This window comes from Giraffa tippelskirchi, chromosome 8 (assembly GCF_054371585.1).
Source record: "Giraffa tippelskirchi isolate mGirTip1 chromosome 8, T2T-mGirTip1v1.2.pri, whole genome shotgun sequence".
NCBI lineage: Eukaryota > Metazoa > Chordata > Mammalia > Artiodactyla > Giraffidae > Giraffa > Giraffa tippelskirchi.
This window is the reverse complement of record NC_137282.1, coordinates 82,421,937-82,443,511: the sequence shown is the minus strand read 5'-3', so window position 1 is coordinate 82,443,511 and position 21,575 is coordinate 82,421,937. Positions and strand designations below refer to the sequence as shown.

The following is a 21,575-nucleotide window of genomic DNA, read 5'->3' as shown; positions in this document are numbered from 1 at the left end:
TGATTCACTCAATCTGAATCAGCTCCTCCAAGAACTTATTCCTGTAAAGTGGCTCTGAATCCACACAGGTCACTTTTGTCTATTCACTTTTGTTATCAGTCTTCACTACATGACCTTAACCTAATGACTGAAAGCCATCTCTATGAAGAATAATTTTAATATCTGCAACACTACTACCTGTAAGCTTTCTAAAGAACTGGAATTAGTAAGTTAAGGTATTAAACTTTAGGTATTCCTAAAGAAAATGTATGCGAAAACATATCTTAATTTTGAAACCACAACATTTGTCATCTTGATGCTGATATTTTGAAAATAAGATCTGATCCTTACAGAAATGGTGAACTCAATTATGCTTATAAGAAACAAACTATATCACCTGCCTAAGTCTACTACAAGTGATAACTGAAAACACTATAAGCAAAACAAGCAGAGCAACTGTACACAGAGTAGCTAATTATAAGAAAATGAAAACATCCCATCCCTAAACCAAAGTACAGGCTAAGTGACTAATTGTCCTATTCCTGTCCCAAATCCCAGTCTCTTATTTCAAATGACAATACATAATAATTTACTTCTAGTAAGGGTTACAGTGCAAGAATATTTTAACATCATAAAAAACATTAGTGAAGCTAGGCCATTCCTTAAACTTGCTAACATGGAAAGTGGACCTTCGGAAAAGATGAAACAGGCAAAGATAAACAAAGAAACCCCCTCTGTAACAACAGAAAGCAGGTATTTTCAGCACATGGAGATATTAATGTCTATCACAGCTCATCCCAGAAGCAAAGAAAAATAGCCCTTTAAAATTAATTTATGTAATTAAAGATGTTAAAAGGTTGAGCAAAAGATTGAGAAGAAGGTCCTTTAGGAATATTATAAAATATTAGGTTGCACAGAATTAATCTGTCGATGTATGTAAAACTGTCCAAAGAAGAGAGAACAGGCCAAAGGAACATGAATATCCAGCAGCCAGAAAAGCATCTTCTGTGTGTGGAACAGCAGTGTTTTAGGTTATATCACAGCCTACGTAAAATATTTCTAAGAGTATTCTGTCCCTTTTCTTGAATTCCACAATTATCAAACAATCTTGTTTGGTGAACTTTCTAATCTTATTCGTAAGGTAAAGGTTTCTAACTTCTGGTCAACTGAAGGGAATGATTCATTCATTCATTTATAACAAACAAATATGATGGGAAACAAGCTCATAACCTAGAGCAGAGCTCTGAGCAAAACCATGTAGACCAGACAAGTAGTCTTGTTTGTTCCTTACTACCAGCAATAAAAGTTATAAAAAAGTACTCAGTGCCGAACCTCAGAATACAGTAAACACCAATTTTACAATATAGTCCTAAGATGCAGCAGTAACTAGTGATAAATTCACTCAATACTTCTTTGAAGTATTTCACCTCTCAAGGGACTACCACTTCAGAAAACTTTAATTTATGACCTCAACTACAAACTTAGAGCAATATACCAAACCTTTAATCTTTTCAAAATCCCAATATAACTGCTTATATATAAAACACTATCTCATTACACAATTCAGAAATTGAATACAAAATGACAAGATTTAAATCAAAGGTGTCAGCTAATACCTAAATTCCATAGGTTTTCAAATAAAGTCATGGGGACATGGCTCTCAGAAGGCTAGTTAGAGATGACAGCACTAATATAAGGTCAGCCAAATCAGCATAACGAATTTGAGAAAAATCATCTAAATCAAACTGAAAATCAGACAGTTCATCTTTTCCCTTAAATCCTTACAGAACCAGCTGCCTCTGTAAGTTAGCTTACATTGTTTCAAAATTGTAAGTCAACTGTGGTCACTCAACTTTTCAATTATCTTTGTTATAGTCACACCATCACAGATGACAGAGAAGATGGACAATCAAAATTTAAATATACATAACAAGTTTTAGGAAGAACAGTATGCTGTTTGTTGATTTTCTTTTATTTTCCCAAAGAAAAGTTAGCAGTCTAAAATGCTTGCTAACATGCAACTAGTATTATCTTACTATCCTTATTTCCATTCAGTTTTTAAAACTAAAAACTGTGGTTTCAACAAATATGATACAGTAAAAGTTCAAAAAAGTAAGGAAAAAAGCTCACCATTTTCTCTGCTTTCATTCCAACAATTAAGTCATTAAAAAAGAATCATAATACTCTTTTTAAAAAGAACGTAATTTTTTAAAACACAAATTAAAATGTCATGCAAAAGTTCTCAAGGCAACTAATATTTCTTGGCAAAGAAATTACAATAGTACATGTTTTTTTACAAAACTGTCATAGGATTCAGGAAATGGAATTGGGTAATATTATCGAGAGTAGCTGAATAATATTGCTCTCTTCACTTGATATGCATATACTTTTATGAGAGGCTGGAGGAAAAGATATTTCCTGAACCCCAACTTACTAAGCAAAGAGAAAAAGGGCAAGTGACACTTTATTTCATCTTTAATGTCAATGATCTGCTAGTTAAAAAAATAGTTTCCTAGCTGATAAAATGAAGACTTCTAGCAATTTCTTTATCTGTATCTACCTGTGATTTCTGCACTTAGCAAAGACTGTAACATAACAATTACCAAGTACAGCCTATTCTCCCAGTAACATTAAAAACAGCCGTCATGATAGGCAGGAAACATAATATGATCTTTGCATGTTTCTCAACATAGGTACAGAATGATCTACAAGTGATCCTGTCACATAATGAGCAAGATCATATATAAAAATGAATTCAAGTCAATATCAAGAAGTTTTGTTTTGTAATGACCGAAGAGAAACTAGAAGAACTATAACTAAATCTAGAATATTTAACTATAAAATTAAATCAAAGTATTCTTTGGTTTAGATGGTCAAATATGTATATGCACCTACTGCAGAGACATAAAATTTATTATAAATAACTAACTTTAAGTAAGTTAAACTATTGATTACTAGTCTCTCTAAAAATTGTCAAGAGATTTTTAAACCTACTGCTCACCAAACCAAACAACTAAGAACTTAACAGAATTTACCTTCATTACATTTTTTACAAAGCACAAAAAGAAAGTCCATAAACTCACAGAACAGGTGTCTTGTAAATTCATCCTAATACACCAGTCAGACAAAAGGGAACACTTAACTGTAATCACCAACAAAAGATCTTTGATTCTTATTGCTATTTAATATTAACTTAGAATTCTTTAATTTTTTTACTTAAAAAAATTCATATTGAGATGACAAAATTAGAAACCAAGGGAAAAATCTAATTGCATAACAAACATACACACAATTTTTCCTTAAAAGCACTGATTCAAAATAATCTATAGTGGTTAACCTTGTTTAGGTAGAAAAAAGGTAAAGATGCAAAATTATGTTAACATAATTTGTGGAAACAATGTTCATTTTAGAAGATGAGCACAGATAAAATCATTTGATATATAACAGGTGATAGACCGATTCGGTTTTACAGAATTACCAAATTTCAGATAGTTCTTTCAGATAAAAAATGAAATTAAGAATTTAACTTCTGAGGGATGAGCATTAGTAACAAAACCATAATTGAGGAGAAACATTAAAAATTATAAAACATAATAAGAAAAAAGAGTAATTTTAAAAACATGTTAGGACATTATATATTCACCAAGGGTATGAAGTGATAGTAATGAGATTATTTTACCTTTATCTTGAACTTCTTTTGAAAAGCGCTCCCTTTCAATAGCTGATTCTCTTTCTATTCGCTCGATTTCAGCCAATGCATCCAATTCCACTTCATCATATATAGGTCCCTGTTGTGATACCTGTTGCTGATTCAGTACCACAGAAGTCTGGGGCTGTTTTGTAGCAACTGAAGTGTTCTGTTGTAAAACAGGCACTTGATTTGCTGGAAGGAATGCTGTTTGTTCTTGCTGCGACAAACACTGAGCAGCATTTAGTGGGCGGTTTACATCCTGTGGAGTAATGGGTGTTTTTGAAGTCTGTCCTGGGTACTGCACATTAAAAGGAATATCATTTTCTGAAACATTGCTATTTTCCATACCAGAAAGCATATCCTCTTGCTGGTCCATGTCTGAAGACCTTACACGAGTAAGTCTTAACGTAAGTTTAGTAGAGTCCTTGGATGGAGAGCTAATGATATCATACATTGCAGCCTTCTCATTCTGGTCTTTTTCATCTTTGCCTAATTTCATTTTCTTTTGCTTCTTTTGTTTTCTTTCTGGAGAATCCAACAAGATGTCTGGTGGAACATCTCGAGGTGATGAACAAGGTAGAGACTGAGACTGCAGGATTAAAGGTGGTCTTGATCCTAGAAAAACAATTCAACAGGAATCAACAGTTGTGCTAGTTTTGTATTTTCAGACATGTGATACATTAAATAAGCAACAATACAGTACTGCCAGAAAAAATGTAAACAATTTCATCCGGCTACTTATTTACAGAATATGAAAGCCTAACGATGTGTCCCCCTATGGCCTTTCAGCTTGCTGCTAGATGACTCAGGTTTGAATTAAAGAATGGGTTTTCATCTTCCAGATCAGTATTATTTTTATTTTTTCACCTAAAAAGTATAAGTACCTACCTTGAAAACATCAAAAGAGTTCACTATTTTTAAAGATGCAACAAATATTTTAAGAATGATAATCTCTATACTCTCACTTATTATCTAGAAAACTTGACATGTCTAAAGCAAGAATAAGTCTGTCAAACTACAAAAAGGTTACAAATTAATCCTGGAGACTACACTCACAGTAATACTTAATGGTATAAGAAAAAGGAAGTGGGAAAAATTACAGGGATCAGTCTTCACTTATTTAAAAATTGGTGGTAAAGTATTAACTTATACTTTTATGTGGTCATCTCTTTTTCCCTCACTTAACACCATTTACATACTCTCTTCAGCTTGCTAATCCTCCTTTTATTAGAAAAATATGCAGGTCGAGCCAATTTCAATGCTCAATAAAACATGTTCAGCCCAAAATTACACACTATATAAGGAAGTGTTAAAAATAAGCTAAACAAATGGGAAAATTTTTTGTTAACAAGTTTCAATGATGAAAAATTGCATTGACATGCTTTAGAAACAAATGTATAACTGTATCTGAATAATATGTACATTACTTGTCAATCAGACTACTTGTAAAAATTTTAAAAGACCATGAGAAATAATAAAAATCAGTCAAGGTTAAAGTGCTTTATAGAATGGACTTAAACCTACGCTTGTCTTAAATTATTTCCGTGTTTTTACTACAAATGTTAGTTTGAAGTTACATCAATAGATAGACTGATTTCAGATGGAGCTTTTATGGAGACATTAAAAATAAATGAAACTAACACTCTGGGACCACTTATTTTGTGTCAGAGCTTGTCCAAAGTACTTTGCACATCAATTCATTTAAATGATTTACAACAATCTTGATGAATATTATTACTATTTTGCAGAGATTAAGAAATTTTCCCAATATTAAATAGCCAGCAAATCAAAAATTTAAGCCCAGATGGGTCTAATGTCTGAATTATAACACATATGTCATATTGTCTTTTCACTTAAAATTTATCTGTCAAATTATATATATTTTAGAACAAATTTTAAATTCCAGCAATTAATCTAAAAATCAAACTAGGCTTACTGAAGAGGCATTCAACATTCAAAACTAGTTGGAAAACAACTGCATGAGCAGAAATAGAGGCTTCCGAGAAGGAAAGTTAGTGAGCTTAACTGTTCTAGTTTTCTTCTCTTTCTGTCTACAGTTATCTATCCATCTAACCATCTACTCATTCATCTATCCATCCTCAAAAGTTACAGGGAAAATGGTTTCGTTACCCAGAGTAACCAGCTATTCCACTGCTACTCTCCTCCCTGGCAGTCTAAATATTTCTCACTCTGAAAATATCTGTAAGATTTGTACCTAACCTTGACACCTAAACTACAAACAGAGTTACTCTGGAAGTTGTTCTCTTTTTCACAAACTGAGTTATTTTAATCCCTGAAAATTCATAGAATGAAAGAATTAGAATGGCTCAAAATTTCAATTATTGAATTAGAATGGCTCAAAAAAGTTCAGCTTTCACCTCATGAAGAATATCCCAAATCAAAGACCTGGAACATAAACTATGAAAAAAAAATCTTTACAGTGATGCAGCCCAGTCCATGTTTTAGATGGCCACAAAATTCTCATGAACAGTTAAAATTTATTATCAGCTATACTGCAATTAATTAAAAGCGAATTCTCTAAAGTGGATATGATATTCTCCTCCAACAAACTTGGATGTTTTAAGTTTTTGTTTTTACGTTTGGACTTTAGTTTTAAGTTTTGTTTTTTTTAAACTAACACTTATTTATTTATTTTTGACCATGCTGGCTCTTTCTTGTTGCACAGGCTTTTCTGTAGTTGTGACAAGCAGAGGCTACTCTTCAGTGGTGGTGTACAGGCTTCTCATTGTGGTGGCGTCTCTTGTTGCAGAGCATGGCCTCTAAGATGCACAGGCCTCAGTCACACTTTGCAGACTCCATAGAGTGTGGGCTCAGTAGATGTGGTGCTTGGGCTTAGTTGCTCCACTGTATGTGGGATCTTCCGGATGCGGGATCAAACACTGCCAATGCAGTGTTTCCTGCACTGGCAGGCGTATTTTTTAAGACTGAGCCACTGAGGAAGCTCAGTTTTAAATATTTTTAAAAATAGCTCAAACGTGGGTTTAAATTCAGAATTTTGTGACTTTACTATGCACAAAAGAAGACCACACAAGGTTCTTTGGGAACTTGAAGATACACAAAACAAAATTCATGTTCATAAATAAGTTATTAGAAAAAATGTAAACATCTTAGAGACACTAGGGGAGAGTCCATAGAAGATTAGCCATTTAACTTAGAACTTGAAGAATTAGTACGATTTTAATAAGCAGAAATGAAAGTAGATGTACAAGATCAAGTGAAGTAATTCACATAGAATAAATAGGCCAGATTTTGATAAACGACTATCTAAGAAGTGAGAGAAGATTAAGTCAATTCAGGATTGAAATATCATTAAGACCAACAAAAATGGCAGAAAGAACGAGAACAATTTTGAACATGAATTTGAAACATCAGCTAGATGTGAAGAGGTTTTGTCTGGAATGAAAAATTACAATTTGGGAGACAGAACTGGAACCAAAGACATTGATTTGGGAGTCCTATTCACAAAAATAACCAATGCTACTACCAAAACTGAGTAAAACAGTCAAGGAAAAAAGTAAAATAGAAGATAAAAATATAATGATAGAAATCTTGAGAAACAAGAGAACAAAGAGCTAATGAAGGAAAAAATGGCAATGAAAAAACACAGAAAGCAGGTGGATTCACTACAAAATAAGTTTTGGAGGCCAAGGAGGAGAAAGATCAATAATTTCAAATATTTAAGAAATATTAAAAGGATTATGGTTTGAAAAGACCACTGGATAATCAGTAAGAATGATACCATATATATCTGAAAACAGTATCAATAAGTACAGGTTCCTTTTTTTCCTACAATAAATGAAAAGTCATGAAGAATAATTTTTTGGTAACTGCGTTAAGAAGTTTGAATTCTTTACTCAACATGAAATATGAAAAATTTAAGAAATTTTAGTTATAATGATACCTTTTGGAGTCCCATCACTTCCAGCAGGGGAACATACTGGCTGTGGAGACCTCAAGGGAAAAGACGCAGCATTCCTCATTGTTGAAGAATCTCCATCCTAGGAATAGAGTATAACAGTTATACCTTGAATGATGGAAGAGACTTTATAGAAATCTTAAAGAGAACCAATAAAAGACATAAATTACTGACAGGTAGAGTGTTGGTATTCAAAAGCATAATTCTTCTGCACTTTCCTGTTTTCTTCGTGGTATATCTTAGAAGAATTGAAACTGTATCCCAAACAATCAACAGCCTAAGCATGGCAATGAATAAGAAAGCTGGTATTACTAGCATGTTACATGTTTACTGTTTTCCACAAAAGGAGCTCTGAATATCCTAGTAGGTCGTAAATGTAAATGTCCTGAGGGCAGAGTCCAATGTCATCTTTGTTCAACTTAAATACATGTAACATGTGATAATACCACCAAAAAAATAACAAGACAAATTTCTAGTATGTGGATTATTTCAATAACATAAAAGTAACATTGAATTTCAGGGAAAAATGTTTTTTACAAGTCTTAGTGGGAAAAAGAGCTAAGTACTAATATATAAAGGCTCATAAGAGGATATCCTTGTGTAAGCAAATACTTTAAGATAAAGTATGATTTCATTAAGGACCTAAACCTCTAGACCACAGGTTGGCAAACTTTTTCTGTAAAGAGACAGATAATGCGTAAGTTTTATGGGTCATACACAGTTTGTCACATAAAGTTATTTGTTGCTGTTGTTCTCTTAAACTATGAAAATCATTCTTAGTTTGTGGATCAGACTACTGGCCAGTTTAGCAACCCTTCTCTAGATTAAGCTGTATGAGTACAGCTAAATTCTCAGACGTAGTATAATCCTCAAAAAAAGACAGATCTCGTTCATATTACAGGATTGGAATACTAGGTCATGAGACAAATATCAGAACTAAAGACAGAAATCCTTCACATTACAGGATTGGAATACTAGGTCATGAGACACACACCAGCGCCATCTCATCACTGTAACGGTAACTAACACGATCACATACGTCACTACTTAGCCTGTGGACCATGTGCAGGTAGTCGTCGCTTGAGCCATGTCTAGGATTATCAGCGTGATGATTAGCAGAACTGCCAGACAACGAACCAGAAACTTTATTATCATGTAGGTTTCTCAAACCACCTGCAACAATGGGACTTGATACCGATGCTGAAATTAATAAGAATTTTAAAAAAGATTTATAAAAACACACTGGTAAAATGCTTAGAGGATAGTAACAATAATTGTTCACAAGTAATACTTTAGTCTTCATAAATTACAAAGGCTAATATAATAAGCTGGCTGACTATACACAGCTTGATCAAATCTTAACACTGTGCCACAAGTCATTCAGATTGATTTCTGAAAAGAAATAAGACATTAGATATGGTTGAAGCTCTCCATATATCTGCATATGCCTCTCCTTTATTTTCTTCCCCTTATTCACTAAAAGCAAGCACTACATTGAACTTAGAGTTCATTCTACCTATGAATATCTTTATAGCTTTTCTATAAACAAATGTATTCCTAAATAACACGTTATTGCTTAGCACATTATATAAAAGGTATATGTATATATCCTTCCATAACTTTTTAATTTCAATATTGTATTCAAATGTATCTATTTTTATATATGTAGTTTTAATTTATTTTAAATAAATAATGACATATAGTCTGCTGCATAATGTACACATTTTATCCAGACTTATGTTAGTAGTTTAGAGTGCTTGAATATTTTTGTCATCATAAACAATGTTGTAAAGTATTATATATTCTTATAATGACTTATAAATGTGTCTAGGAGTGAAATTGCTGAATATTCCTGTTTTTAACCCTTACTAAATATTAACAAATAGTTTTCCAAATTATTTATGACCTCTACTAGTAATAGACTAGACAAGTGTTCTTGCTGTTCTATATTCTTGCCAACGATTTTCATCAATCTGAAGATGAGAAATATCTCTGATAGTTACTTTAATTTGTTTCTTTCCTTAAATAGTAGTGAGGCCAAGCATCTTTTCATGTGTATTACACATTCAGATTCCCTACTTAACACAAAATCATAAAAATTACTCTCCAAAATTTTCTTTCAAAAGTTTCATAGTTTTGTTTTTTCATACTGAGGTCTTTAGTTCTAGTAAAATTAGAATATCCTTTCCATGAATGCTTGGTAGAACTTGAGATGGAACTGTCGGAGCATGTTTTATACCCTCCCCCAGTTATAAAAGAGATTTTGAAGAACTGAGGGAGATATACGCATTTTAAACAGAAATAGATATTGTCAAACTGCTCTCTAAAACAGTTCTACCAATTTATATCCCTATGAGAACTGTATGAAGTTTGAATTTCCCTGCACACTAAAACATGTTCACTAATCTGATAGTTACAAAATTTTATTTCAATTTAATTTTGATTCACGTCTCTTTAATTGTGAACCAGGCTGACCATACTAAACCTTTCTGCATCCAATTTGTTTTTCTTTTTCAGTAAATTATTTACTTCTTTAGTCAATTTACCTGTCTTTACTTGTTCTCTCCTCTTACACAGAAATTTGTGATTAATCTGTTTTTGCCCCCATTTCTAGAATACAGTCCTACTTAGAAAGGCTTTCTTGACCCTTAGTGAGTAAGTGAAAGTCGCTCAGTTGTGTCTGACTGTTTGCGACCCCATGGACTATACAGTCTGTGGAATTCTCCAGGCCAGAATACTGGAGTGGGTAGCTGTTCCCTTCTCCAGGGGATCTTCCCAATCCAGGGATCAAACCCAGGTCTCCTGCATTGCAGGTGGATTCTTTACTAGTTGAGCTACCAGGGAAGCCCATTTCTTGACCCTAACATCATCCCCATGTTTTCTTCTTATAGTTCCATGAGTCAAAATACAAACAAACATGTAAACAGTTTATCTACCTAGAACATTTTTGCTCTAGATGATCTAAGAATCAACTAAAATTTCAAAATGCCTAGCCAACCTATCCAACATGATTTATTAAACAGTCCACTGTTACATACTGATGCAAGATACCATCTTAGAATGACAGAATTGGAAAGAGAATCACTATTTGATGGTAAACCCTTTAGGATAAAGATTAATAGGAAATAGGAGAGTTATGTGATCTCAAAGTATAATCTGACAGATTACTTACTAATTGCAAAGGAAAAATTATGTTCATTATAAAAGAAGACATGAAGTGGTTACCACCTAAATGTTACTAATAATGAAGCCACTTGTGATTGTAAGTCTTCTGATGTGATATGAAGTGTACATTACTTAATTTAGTATCCTTGCCAAAAATATAAAACTAGAAATTAATAAAGCCTTTAAAGATAACTTCCAGTTGGTAGGAAACATAAGGAGTATATGAGCAAATCAAACACAATAGGAAACAGTGAAGTCTAGAATATGGGATACTCCACAACAAAGGTAGCACAGAATTTCTAAAAAAAACCAGAAATTACTGTCATGGAGAGAGGCTATGGGACCAAATAGATTTTTAAAAGAGTCAAAAGAGATGTAAAAACCAAGTGCAATGTGTGAGAAACTAGATTAGATCATATATAGGGGAAAAAAGGTTATAAAAGATGTATCTGGGGCATCTGGTGAAAACAATATAGACTGGATATCAAATGACAGTACAGAAATGTTCTCAGTATTTTTAGGGGCAAGTTATTACACTTGGTGTTTATAAAGGAGAACTGCCTTCTTAGCAAATGTATTTAAGGACAGAGAGGCAGGATGCCTATTGGTAAAATGGTCCACTGTGCTATTCTCTAGTTTTCCACATGAAAACTTTTCAAGTTTATAAGAATTTTAAATGTTATCTTTCACAAATTCTAAATTCCCACAGACTTCTGCCTTATTTCTAGAATCTTTTCTGTTCCATTTACCTATCTGTTCCTTACCACATTAAATTTTCTTCTTTATGATAATTTTGATACCTATTTGAGGCTAATCCCTGAATATTATTTTTAGTCTCTCAAGTACCTGAGCATTTCCAAGAAATGACTCATTATTGAATGGGCCCTCAAACTATATATATATATTTTGATTTTGTGATTTCAACTTATTCTTTTGAAAAAGCTGGGTTTATCTTCTTATAAAGTGACAACAGTATTTACAGTAAAAACTCATTTTTTCCTACACATATATATGTGGATATTTCTGTAGGAAGCAAACGTGTTCTGTCAACATTTCTCTTTTTAATTACATTTAAAATGATCCTCATAACTTTGGCATGTGTATGTGTGTTAGCTGCTCAGTTGTGTCCGACTCTTTGCAACCCCATGGATTATAGTCTGTCAGGCTCCTCTGTCCATGGGATTCTCGAGGCAAGAATACTGGAGTGGGGTGCCATTTCCTTCTCCAAGTAACTTTGGTATCCCAGAGTAAAATAGTAATATTTCACAAATATAAGAGCCAGTATACATGCATACTTCTGTTTGCACTCACACTAAATCCTATAATTTTGGAGGTGTCTATTTCAAAGGTGTGATTGATTGCCTCCAAGTTTTCCCCTGAGTTACTATATGAAATAAGCTCAACCTAGTATTTCATTATCTAGTTTGGAAAACCAGAATCTGGATGTTTCAGTAGATGACCCCAAGCTAAAACTTTATTAAGATACTGACTCCATGCATAATAAAAAACTAAGAATACAAATAGGAACCAAAGACTGATTGTGAATGTTAAAAATCTGTTGTTAATTATGAGGGACAAAAACATAGGTATATGTGTTATCATATTTTGTATTTTTCAAAATTTCTCCAAAAAAGTATACTAATATTAATACATTATTTGGTAGCCATGGCATATATCCCAAGGTAGTATGATCTTAAAAAGACATCATATTATCAACAACTGACTTCAAATAAGAACTAGTAATCTAATCCTAGAAAATTCTACATCCAAGATTATTAATTTTCCTCTATTAGTACTGTAGTACTGTACATACTTGATATTAAATTTTTCTCACTACATATACTTTACTAATTAAAAAAAGTAAAACATAATTCTTCTTTGATTTAGTGCTACTATAAGAAGCCTAATTAAATAAAGCAGTTCCTAATTTCATAACTAGATATACTCAGTTGTATAATATAAGGTAATCCAAAGACTGAAATTACACTTATCTTTTTACCTCCCAAATGATGAATGTCCAAGCAATAAATGTAATATGTTTTTAATTACATAAGCCATAGTTAAAAAGAAATGTTTACTGATGAATAAGTATACAGTTTAGTATTTGTGTTTGAAAACTTAGGAAAAGAAAAAAGAAAAAAATGAATTTGCTGGAACTACAGGCATTCCTGTAAATAAGCACCAACTTTCTTACCTTGCTGCATCTGTGGATGTGTTGTATAACTTGAAGGATGGGAATATGGCATGTATCCTGCAGGGCTTTGTGGGGCATATGGACTAGGCACTGGGCTATTTTGTTGTGGCATAAATCTGTTCCCAGAGCTTGTCTGTGGTGGCACAAACCGGCTAAAACCCAAAATCCAAATAAACAATATTAGGAAGTGAAATAAGTGATACTTCTTGTTATTTCAATAAAATAAACTCTATGTACACAGAAAATTCTGAAAAATAATGTACAAAAATTATTCACAATTCATAACCTAAGAGTTATACTAAGCAGTTTTCAAATAAAGTAATTTATTTATTTTACACGCTCCCTAAATTCTACTCCAAGAATTTTCTTATTTATCTCAAACACGCTCTATTTTAACACATTCTTTTGTTTGCATGAAATGAAGTTACTATTTCAAATAGTATATTAGAGCATTTCCACATTTAACATTTTAAGGCAAATATTCATGTACTATGTTAAACTTTTTAACTTTAGGTAAATTAGCTCTAGGAATTAACTTTTGGAATTTCACCATTACATAAATGCATGTACATACTGTATATTTCCAAACATATTCATTATAGAAAATAGCTCTTCATAAATGATATATATATTACCTGGAGGGGCTATGTGAGATAGTGGTTTGTTGATAATTGGAAGATGCAGGACTACTGTGCATGGAATTCTGAGAAAGTTTATACTGAGACATCATCATTCCTACATAATACACAAAAACAGTAAATATGTTATTTTCTTCTAATGGTAAAGCATTCTTTAAGTGATTTAAACCAACCATTCCCTCACAAACACTCAGAAGTTTCTGTTCTTTTCTTTTTGTCCAACACGTTCATTTTGAAGAGCAAAATACAGAAACTATAAATTTTAAGCACAACCAGCTTTACCAAAACATCCTTTTAGCATGTTAACTAATCCAAGGACAGAGATAGAGAGCTATGTTTTTAAATTTTACTTGCTTACTTACTGTCCTACATTCAGCTTTAGAATTGAAAAGAACTTTCAGAAGCCACTTCATCTAATCCAGGGATTCCCCAACATCCAGGATGTGAACCAGTGCCTCCTGTCAGATCAGTGGCAGCATTAAAGTGCACAATAAATGTAACGTGCTTGAATCATCCTAAAACCATCTCCCATCCCTTGTCCACAGAGTAACTGTCTTCCAGGAAATAGGTCCCTGCTGTCAAAATGGTTGGGGACTTCTGACCTAATCCCTTAATAAATACTACACACTTCTCTCTACAATAGGCTTTTGGATGGTATTTCCTATTATGTGCAATATTTTATTACATTCATCTCCCCTCCTTAGGAACTTAATTTTAACAACTCTATGTATTTTGTTGTGATTCGGATCTAACTTTTAAGAAGTACTTTACTTAAAGGTCCAAGGTTTGCGGTATTGAAATTACCATCTCAGAGTCTTTTAATGAACAACAGAATGTTCCTACTCTTTCTTTCACAATAATTTTTGCCATAAAATAGGGATTAAATGAATATTTGTTTAATGAATGAAAGTGTGAGAACAGCTTTCAGATTCTCACATTTCCTTTCACACTATTCTTTCAACTGTTGCATTCTGTTATATAGGAGATGCAGAAAAATCCAGCTATTTAGACACTCTAAAATCAAAGACAAAAATCTATGATTAACACTGACCTTTCTTATGATACATATAGCTACTCTTTTTGGGAACTTCAAGCATCACATTATTTCCCAAAATTTCATTTTCTGCTGCTGATATGAAAAGTGCCTTTCACCAGAAACATTCAAACAGAAGTAACATGTTTATTTGCCAGGAGCTACAACAAGGATTCTAGCTCTACAACAACAGCTGAATGACATGAGGGCACAAAATCACCTCAAACTCTAAAACTAATAGTATGTTTTCTTTTATAGGTAGTCTAAATTTCAATTTATGAATTTTCTCTTCCAATCTAAATTCAGTACTAAGTCATATATCCCATGACTTAATAATTTAATTACTATAACTACTGTTTCTGATTTTGATTTTTTTGAGAGAAGGGGACAAAACACTTTAAGACGAGAGTTAAAAAAGTATTTTCCCCTGAATTAACTATCATTACTATGACAAGCTGGAATTACTAGTTTAGAGGCAATGGCTTTATAAATAAAAAGGTCAAATGAAATCCTAATAGTTGTTTCTGATTCTCTCAAAGATCCAAAGAACTGTGCTGTTAAGTTGCTAAGTCATGTCCAACTCTTTGTGACCCCATGGACTGCAGCATGCCAGTCTTCCCTGTCCTTCACTATCTCCTGGAGTTTACTCAAACTCATGTCCATTGAGTTGGTGAACCTTTTTTTCTTTTTTATGAGCAGTAGGTCTCAACAGTGGGCTTAAAGTATTCAATAAACCATGTTATAAACAAACGAGCTTATCATCCTGGTTTCTTGTTCCATTTATAGACCACAGGCAGAGTTGATTTAGCATAACTATTAAGGGCCCTAGAATTTTCAGAATGGTCAATGAGCACTGGTTTCAACCTAAATTCACCAGCTGTATTGGCTCCTTTGAAGCTCTGAAGCCAGGCAATGACTTTTTCTCTCTAGCTATGAAAGTGCTAGATGGCATCTTCTTCCAACAGAAAACTGTTCTGTCTATACTGAAAATCTTTTGTTTAGCATAGCCACCTTCATTAATTATTTTAGTTAGATCTGGATAACTTGCTGCAGTTTCTACATCAGTACTTGCAGCTTCATCTTGCACTTTAAAGTTATGGAGATAGCTTCTTTCTCGAGACCTCATAAACCAATCTCTGCTAGCTTCAAACTTTTCTTTTGCAGCTTCAACTCTCTTAGCCTTGAGAGAACCAAAGAGAGTTAGGGCCTTGCTCTGAATTAGGCTTTGGCTTAAGGGAGTATTCTGACTGGTTTGATCTTCCACCCAGACCACTAAAACTTTCTCCATATCAGCAATGAAGGTTATTTCACTTTCTTAACATTCAAGTATTTATTAGGGTAGCACTTCCCATTTCCTTCAAGAATTTTTCCTTTATTTTTGATAATTTGGCTGTAAGCAACAAGAGGCCTAGCTTTTGGCCTATCTTGGCTTTTGACATGTCTTCCTCACTAAGCTTAAGCATTTCTGGCTTTTGATTATAGTAAAACATATGCAGCTCTTCTTTTCACTTGAACACTTAAGAGGTCACTGAGGAGTTATTAATGGACTCATTTCAATACGTTCTGTCTCAGAAAACAGCAAGGCCCAAGGAAAGCGGAACTGCCAGTTCTGCCAGAACATACATTTATCCATTAGTTCACTGACTTACATGGGTGTGGTTCCTGGTGCCCTCAAATATAATAGTAACTTCAAACATCACCATAACAAACACAGTGATAATGTTTTAAATATTGTAACAATTAGCAGAATGTGACACAGACACGAAATAAGCAAATGCTGTTTGAAAAATGGTACTGACAGACTTGCTCAATGCACGGCTGCTATAAACATTCAATTTGTTAAGTAGGCACTATCTGAGAAGTGCAGTAAAGCAAAGTGCAATAAAACAAGCTATGCCTATAGTCTTTCTTCCAATCAATGATCTCTCCATATTTTCTTTCATTCCAACATTCTTCCAGAGTATGTTTAATTCTAGCTTTCCTTTCACCACTTCTATCTGTGACCTACTACTGCCATCCAAGACTGATGAAGATACAGTCTTGTTCTGCATACCTGACTTGCATTTCCTAAAAGGAAATTTCCCTAGATTCACTTTGGAAAATGGATAGCAACTATGCAATTGCTTTAAAAACACAATTCACACATAAGGATACACCATCAACAAAGTAGTACTACTTAAAAACAAAACCAAGAAATGGAATGATGAGCTTCATGGAGGTACTGTCAGTAAATGTGGCAATATTTTTTAACATAAATAATCAATTAAATAAACTGGACCTTCCTGGGTTGTCTAACTATTGCCTTCTGGCTGTTTTAATCTTGAGAGGGAAGCAAGCACTTGAGCTTACTAGATTCGGTAAGCTTCAGACCAGAACAAGGCTCCCAACTTAAGGATCCTCCTTGACTACAGACAAATCCTATGCGCTGCTGCTGCTGCTGCTAAGTCACTTCAGTTGTGTCCGACTCTGTGCGACCCCACAGACGGCAGCCCACCAGGCTCCCCTGTCCCTGGAATTCTCCAGGCAAGAACACTGGAGTGGGTTGCCATTTCCTTCTCCAATGCATGAAAGTGAAAAGTGAAAGTGAAGTCGCTCAGCCGTGTCTGACTCTTCCCGTCCCCATGCACCACAGCCTATCAGGCTCCTCTGTCCATGGGATTTTTCAGGCAAGAGTACTGGAGTGGGTTGCCAGTGCCTTCTCCGCATATGCGCTAGGTGTAGTATTTTTATGGTTTTTCTAATGCTTATTATAAATAGAGTTTTCCTTAATAGTAATACTTTAGTTATAAACCTTTTTCTATTTCTAAAGAACAGAAGTGTTAAACCAATTACTATATAACCATGAATGTAATCACCATCAGTACTAAAACTAATACTTGGTATATTTATTTATACACATACTACATTTTGAGAAGTTCCACAGATATTTTTATTATTTGATTAATGAAAGACTTCTTTCATATCTAGTCTAGGTTTCTAAAATAAAAAGCTCTTTCATTGACTAAATTAATACATTTTGAAATATCTAGCAAACTGCATATTAAGTTTTGCCTAATTCCCAAGGAAATAAACTGCAAGAATGTTAACATCTATTTAGTTTCCTTTTTGTTCTTGGTTTGATTCAAGGTATCACAAAGTATTCACAGATGACAGGCTAGTTTGTTAAAGGAGACAGCTGAATTTACATGTGAAGCAAGTTCTGATACAAGACACATTAAAAATATATATACTATGAAATTCAATTATTAAAAACCTCACCACTTTGTACATATCTGTTCTGCATACTTTTCTCCCTGAAAACGTTAGGACTCCTCGCCAGGACTCCCTGCAACAAGACTGGTATGTCGCCTTCTGGATCATCACTGCCAAGGTTATCTTTCAACTCTCTGGCATTGAAAAAATAAATATAAAACATTAAAAAAGTGATGGTCATTAAGAATTCTTTATTTTCTATTACTTAGATTGTAGACTTCTTTCCTTTCCCCACTTTATTTTAAACAACAGCAACAAAAAGAACCCAAAACATTATTTATGGACTGTAAGTTTATGTAAGAATGTTTATATTAGCATAAAAGTATAAAATAAGCGTCTATTCTATTCAAAATAATGGAAGGGTAGAGGTGATAATTATGCACAAAAGTTGATATCCGGGGTTGGAATATATTTTCTCCCTTATATCTGAACATAAGTGAGTTTGTCTGTTTGAGAATGTCCTCTGAATGAAATAATGTTGCCATGTTGATTAAGACAAGACCCAAGGTTATGTAATTTCCCCCTCTTTATTCTCATCTCAAATAAAGCCACTGGGGAGGAAAAAAACCAAACAAGTTGGTTAAGAATAGCTGCAGCTAGTAAGTAGCAAGTTAAGTTCAAAACTATAAAGTAAATGCTAAGAAATAAAATTTAGGCAGTATTGTAAGTTTTACATTCTACATGTCACTGTTGCATTCATTAAAGCTAATAAGAAAGATTCATAAAGATGGTGTCCAATGATAAAATTAAATGCATTTCTGGGGGCAATCAAAGCAGCTCACCATATAATTAATCATAATTGTATATGGGCTATTCCTCTTATTTCTTTAAATATGTGGTGAAAATCTTTCGATTAAGGATGTTCAGGTAGGGCCTTCCCTTGTGGTTCAATAATTAAGAATTCACTGCTCAATGTAGGGGACGCAGGTTTGATCCCTGGTAGAGAAACTATATCCCACATGCCCTAGGGCAACCAAGCCCTTGAGCCACAACTACTGAGCCCCCACACTGCACCTTGAGAAGCCCCCACATGCCACAACTAGAGAAAGCCACGCGCTGCAATGAAGAGACCATAAGCCGCAATACAGTCCCAACAGAGCCAAAAAGAAGAGAATGCACAGGTATGCTGTTGCTGCTGCTGCTAAGTCGCTTCAGTCGTGTCCGACTCTGTGCAACCCCACAGACGGAAGCCCACCAGGCTCCCCCATTCCTGGGATTCTCCAGGCAAGAACACTGGAGTGGGTTGCCATTTCCTTCTCCAATGCATGAAAGTGAAAAGTGAAAGTGAAGTCGCTCAGTCGTGTCTGACTCCCAGCAACCCCATGGACTGCAGCCCACCAGGCTCCACCCATGGGATTCTCCAGGCAAGAGTACTGGAGTGGGTTGCCACTGCCTTCTCCGCACAGGTGTGAGAAGCAATAAAATACTTAGACACTGTTGAATTTCTGTAGAGATATACTTCCTTCTGATTTTAACCAATCATTTCTCAGTTTCCCATCAGAAAATTCACATTTATTATTTCTCCTAAATTCATCAGCTTAAAAAATGGCCCCAAAATATGAGCTACAGGTAATGGCAGAGAACTGTCCATTATAATGTGTTTTATACTCATTCCCCTAAATAATGAATCTTTAAGTTAAAAAAATTAAAAGAATGGAAGGGCACAAGAGTACCACCATGCAGTAGGTTATGAACTTTTTATACATTTTTGTGTTGAGAAGTGTGTTTTATACATTGTTGTGTTGAGTATACATATATACTGTTTTGGTAGTAAAAAGTAAATTTTAAAAAGTATACTTGTGCAAAAAGTCTGTAAATAAGCTGTATATTTAAGTTCATATTATTTTAAAGTCTATAGTGTGAAAATACACATCTATGTTCAAACTGTACAATAAATCCTGAAGAAAAATTAGTTCCAAATTCTGTAGCAACCTTCCTTGAAGTTAATCTCTGAATTCTTGCTATATTTTACATGAAAAGCATATAAGCTTATTCCAAACAGAACCATCATTAAAGTCCCTAGTGCCTGGGAATTCTAACTACTCCAGCAATTTCAGGAAAAGGAGCTAAATTAATGAACAACTTGAGACCTCTGCACAGATCCATCCTGATGATTCCCAAGATTATTACAAGAATCAAAAAGATATTCATAGGACTACATGCATCAGAACTACTGTCTCAAAATAACTATGGTCTATTTAAATCTCATTAAAATTGCATCACAATAAGGCTATATTTTCAAGAGGATATTCCAATAATTTAAAATAAATTATGTATTATGTAAACCCATGGCTGATTCATGTCAATGTATGGCAAAAACTACTACAATATTGTAAAGTAATTAGCCCCCAACTAAAATAAATAAATTTATTTAAAATAAATAAATTTATTTAAAATAAATAAATTTATTTAAAATAAATAAATTTATTTAAAATAAATAAATTTATTTAAAATAAATAAATTTATTTAAAATAAATAAATTTATTTAAAATAAATAAATTTATTTAAAATAAATAAATTTATTTAAAATAAATAAATAAATAAATTATGTATTAAACTTTTTTAGAAATAAAAGTTAAACCAGGAATACTGATTCTCTTACTAAGACCAAAACATTTCATCTTACTTTAGAATATACTTACATGTGATCTGTTGATACCTGGTTGAGGCTGTGGACAAGCTGTGAAACCAAATTATCATCCCTACAGGCCAAAAGGCAGTTCACTTCTTCTGCTATTCGTGCATTAAAGAGAAGGCTCTTTGTAGTTGTAGCAGGTAAAGGGGATGGAAGAGGCAGCTGGTTCAGGACTATTTGGAATAAAATCAGATTATGAGAAATTAATTGAGTGACAGTACAAAACCTCTTTCATGCTTAAATACATATGGGATTAAAAATAATTTGTAAAATATCAGTGTGACAAATTATTAAAAGGCATTCTGTCTCTCCCCAAACAAACCCCGAACTACTCTACAAAACTCCCCAAATGTCCCTTTGACCACAATAGATTATACACTAAGACTAAAACTCTATGCTAACTTTTCATGTCTTAATATCTTTATTAATTTAATAAATAGGTAGCCAAAAAAGTAGGATTAAAAAAATAAGTAATTTGTAAAAATTGAGTGCATTAATTAATCTAATTTACTTCTATTGTAAAGATTTATCACAATCAAATAAATAAACCAAGTAACAATATCTGACTCTTCACCAGAGAGACAACTAATGTGTGTTTTTAAAAGCTTAGGCAAATACAGAAATAGCTCACTTTGGTAGGAGAAAAACATCCATAGAATAGGAGTCTAAAGAAAGAAAAATATCTAAGGAATTTTGCTTTAAGTTTTAAATTCCTAAATAATCTCTTCATTCTATTCTGACAGCATAAAAAAAAGGGCATCAATGTTCACAGTTGTTTAAATTCAGTTACTTAATGCCTATTCACATAAATGGAATTTGTTCATTTGTTTAAAATAAAAGTTAAAAAGTTAACAACAGTGTCTTTGTTTTTGGTTTAATTTTTGATCACCTATATAGTGTTAACTATCATGCCACACAGTCACTATGGGTAATAATAGGTTTTTTGTTCATAAAAACATTGGAAACAAATCATTACTTAATAAGTAGAATTTATTGGGCAGAAAAACTTTTAAATGAGGTACAGCTGAGATAATGCACAGAACCCATCCCA

The 21,575-nt window shown here is 33.4% G+C and overlaps 1 protein-coding gene across 3 annotated transcripts in view; it reads right to left on the bottom strand.

The window, feature by feature from the left end:
- NIPBL (NIPBL cohesin loading factor) overlaps positions 1 to 21,575 on the bottom strand; it is a 198,452-nt gene that overhangs the window by 93,250 nt on the left and 83,627 nt on the right. For all 3 annotated transcript variants that reach the window (XM_081522004.1, XM_081522003.1, XM_081522005.1), the window contains exons 3-9: positions 20,532 to 20,697; positions 17,896 to 18,023; positions 13,602 to 13,701; positions 12,967 to 13,118; positions 8,647 to 8,807; positions 7,593 to 7,689; positions 3,659 to 4,285 (exon numbers count right to left, since the gene is read on the bottom strand). In XM_081522004.1, the coding sequence (XP_081378130.1) occupies positions 3,659 to 4,285; positions 7,593 to 7,689; positions 8,647 to 8,807; positions 12,967 to 13,118; positions 13,602 to 13,701; positions 17,896 to 18,023; positions 20,532 to 20,697 (1,431 nt within the window). The remainder of the gene's footprint in view (positions 1 to 3,658; positions 4,286 to 7,592; positions 7,690 to 8,646; positions 8,808 to 12,966; positions 13,119 to 13,601; positions 13,702 to 17,895; positions 18,024 to 20,531; positions 20,698 to 21,575) is intronic.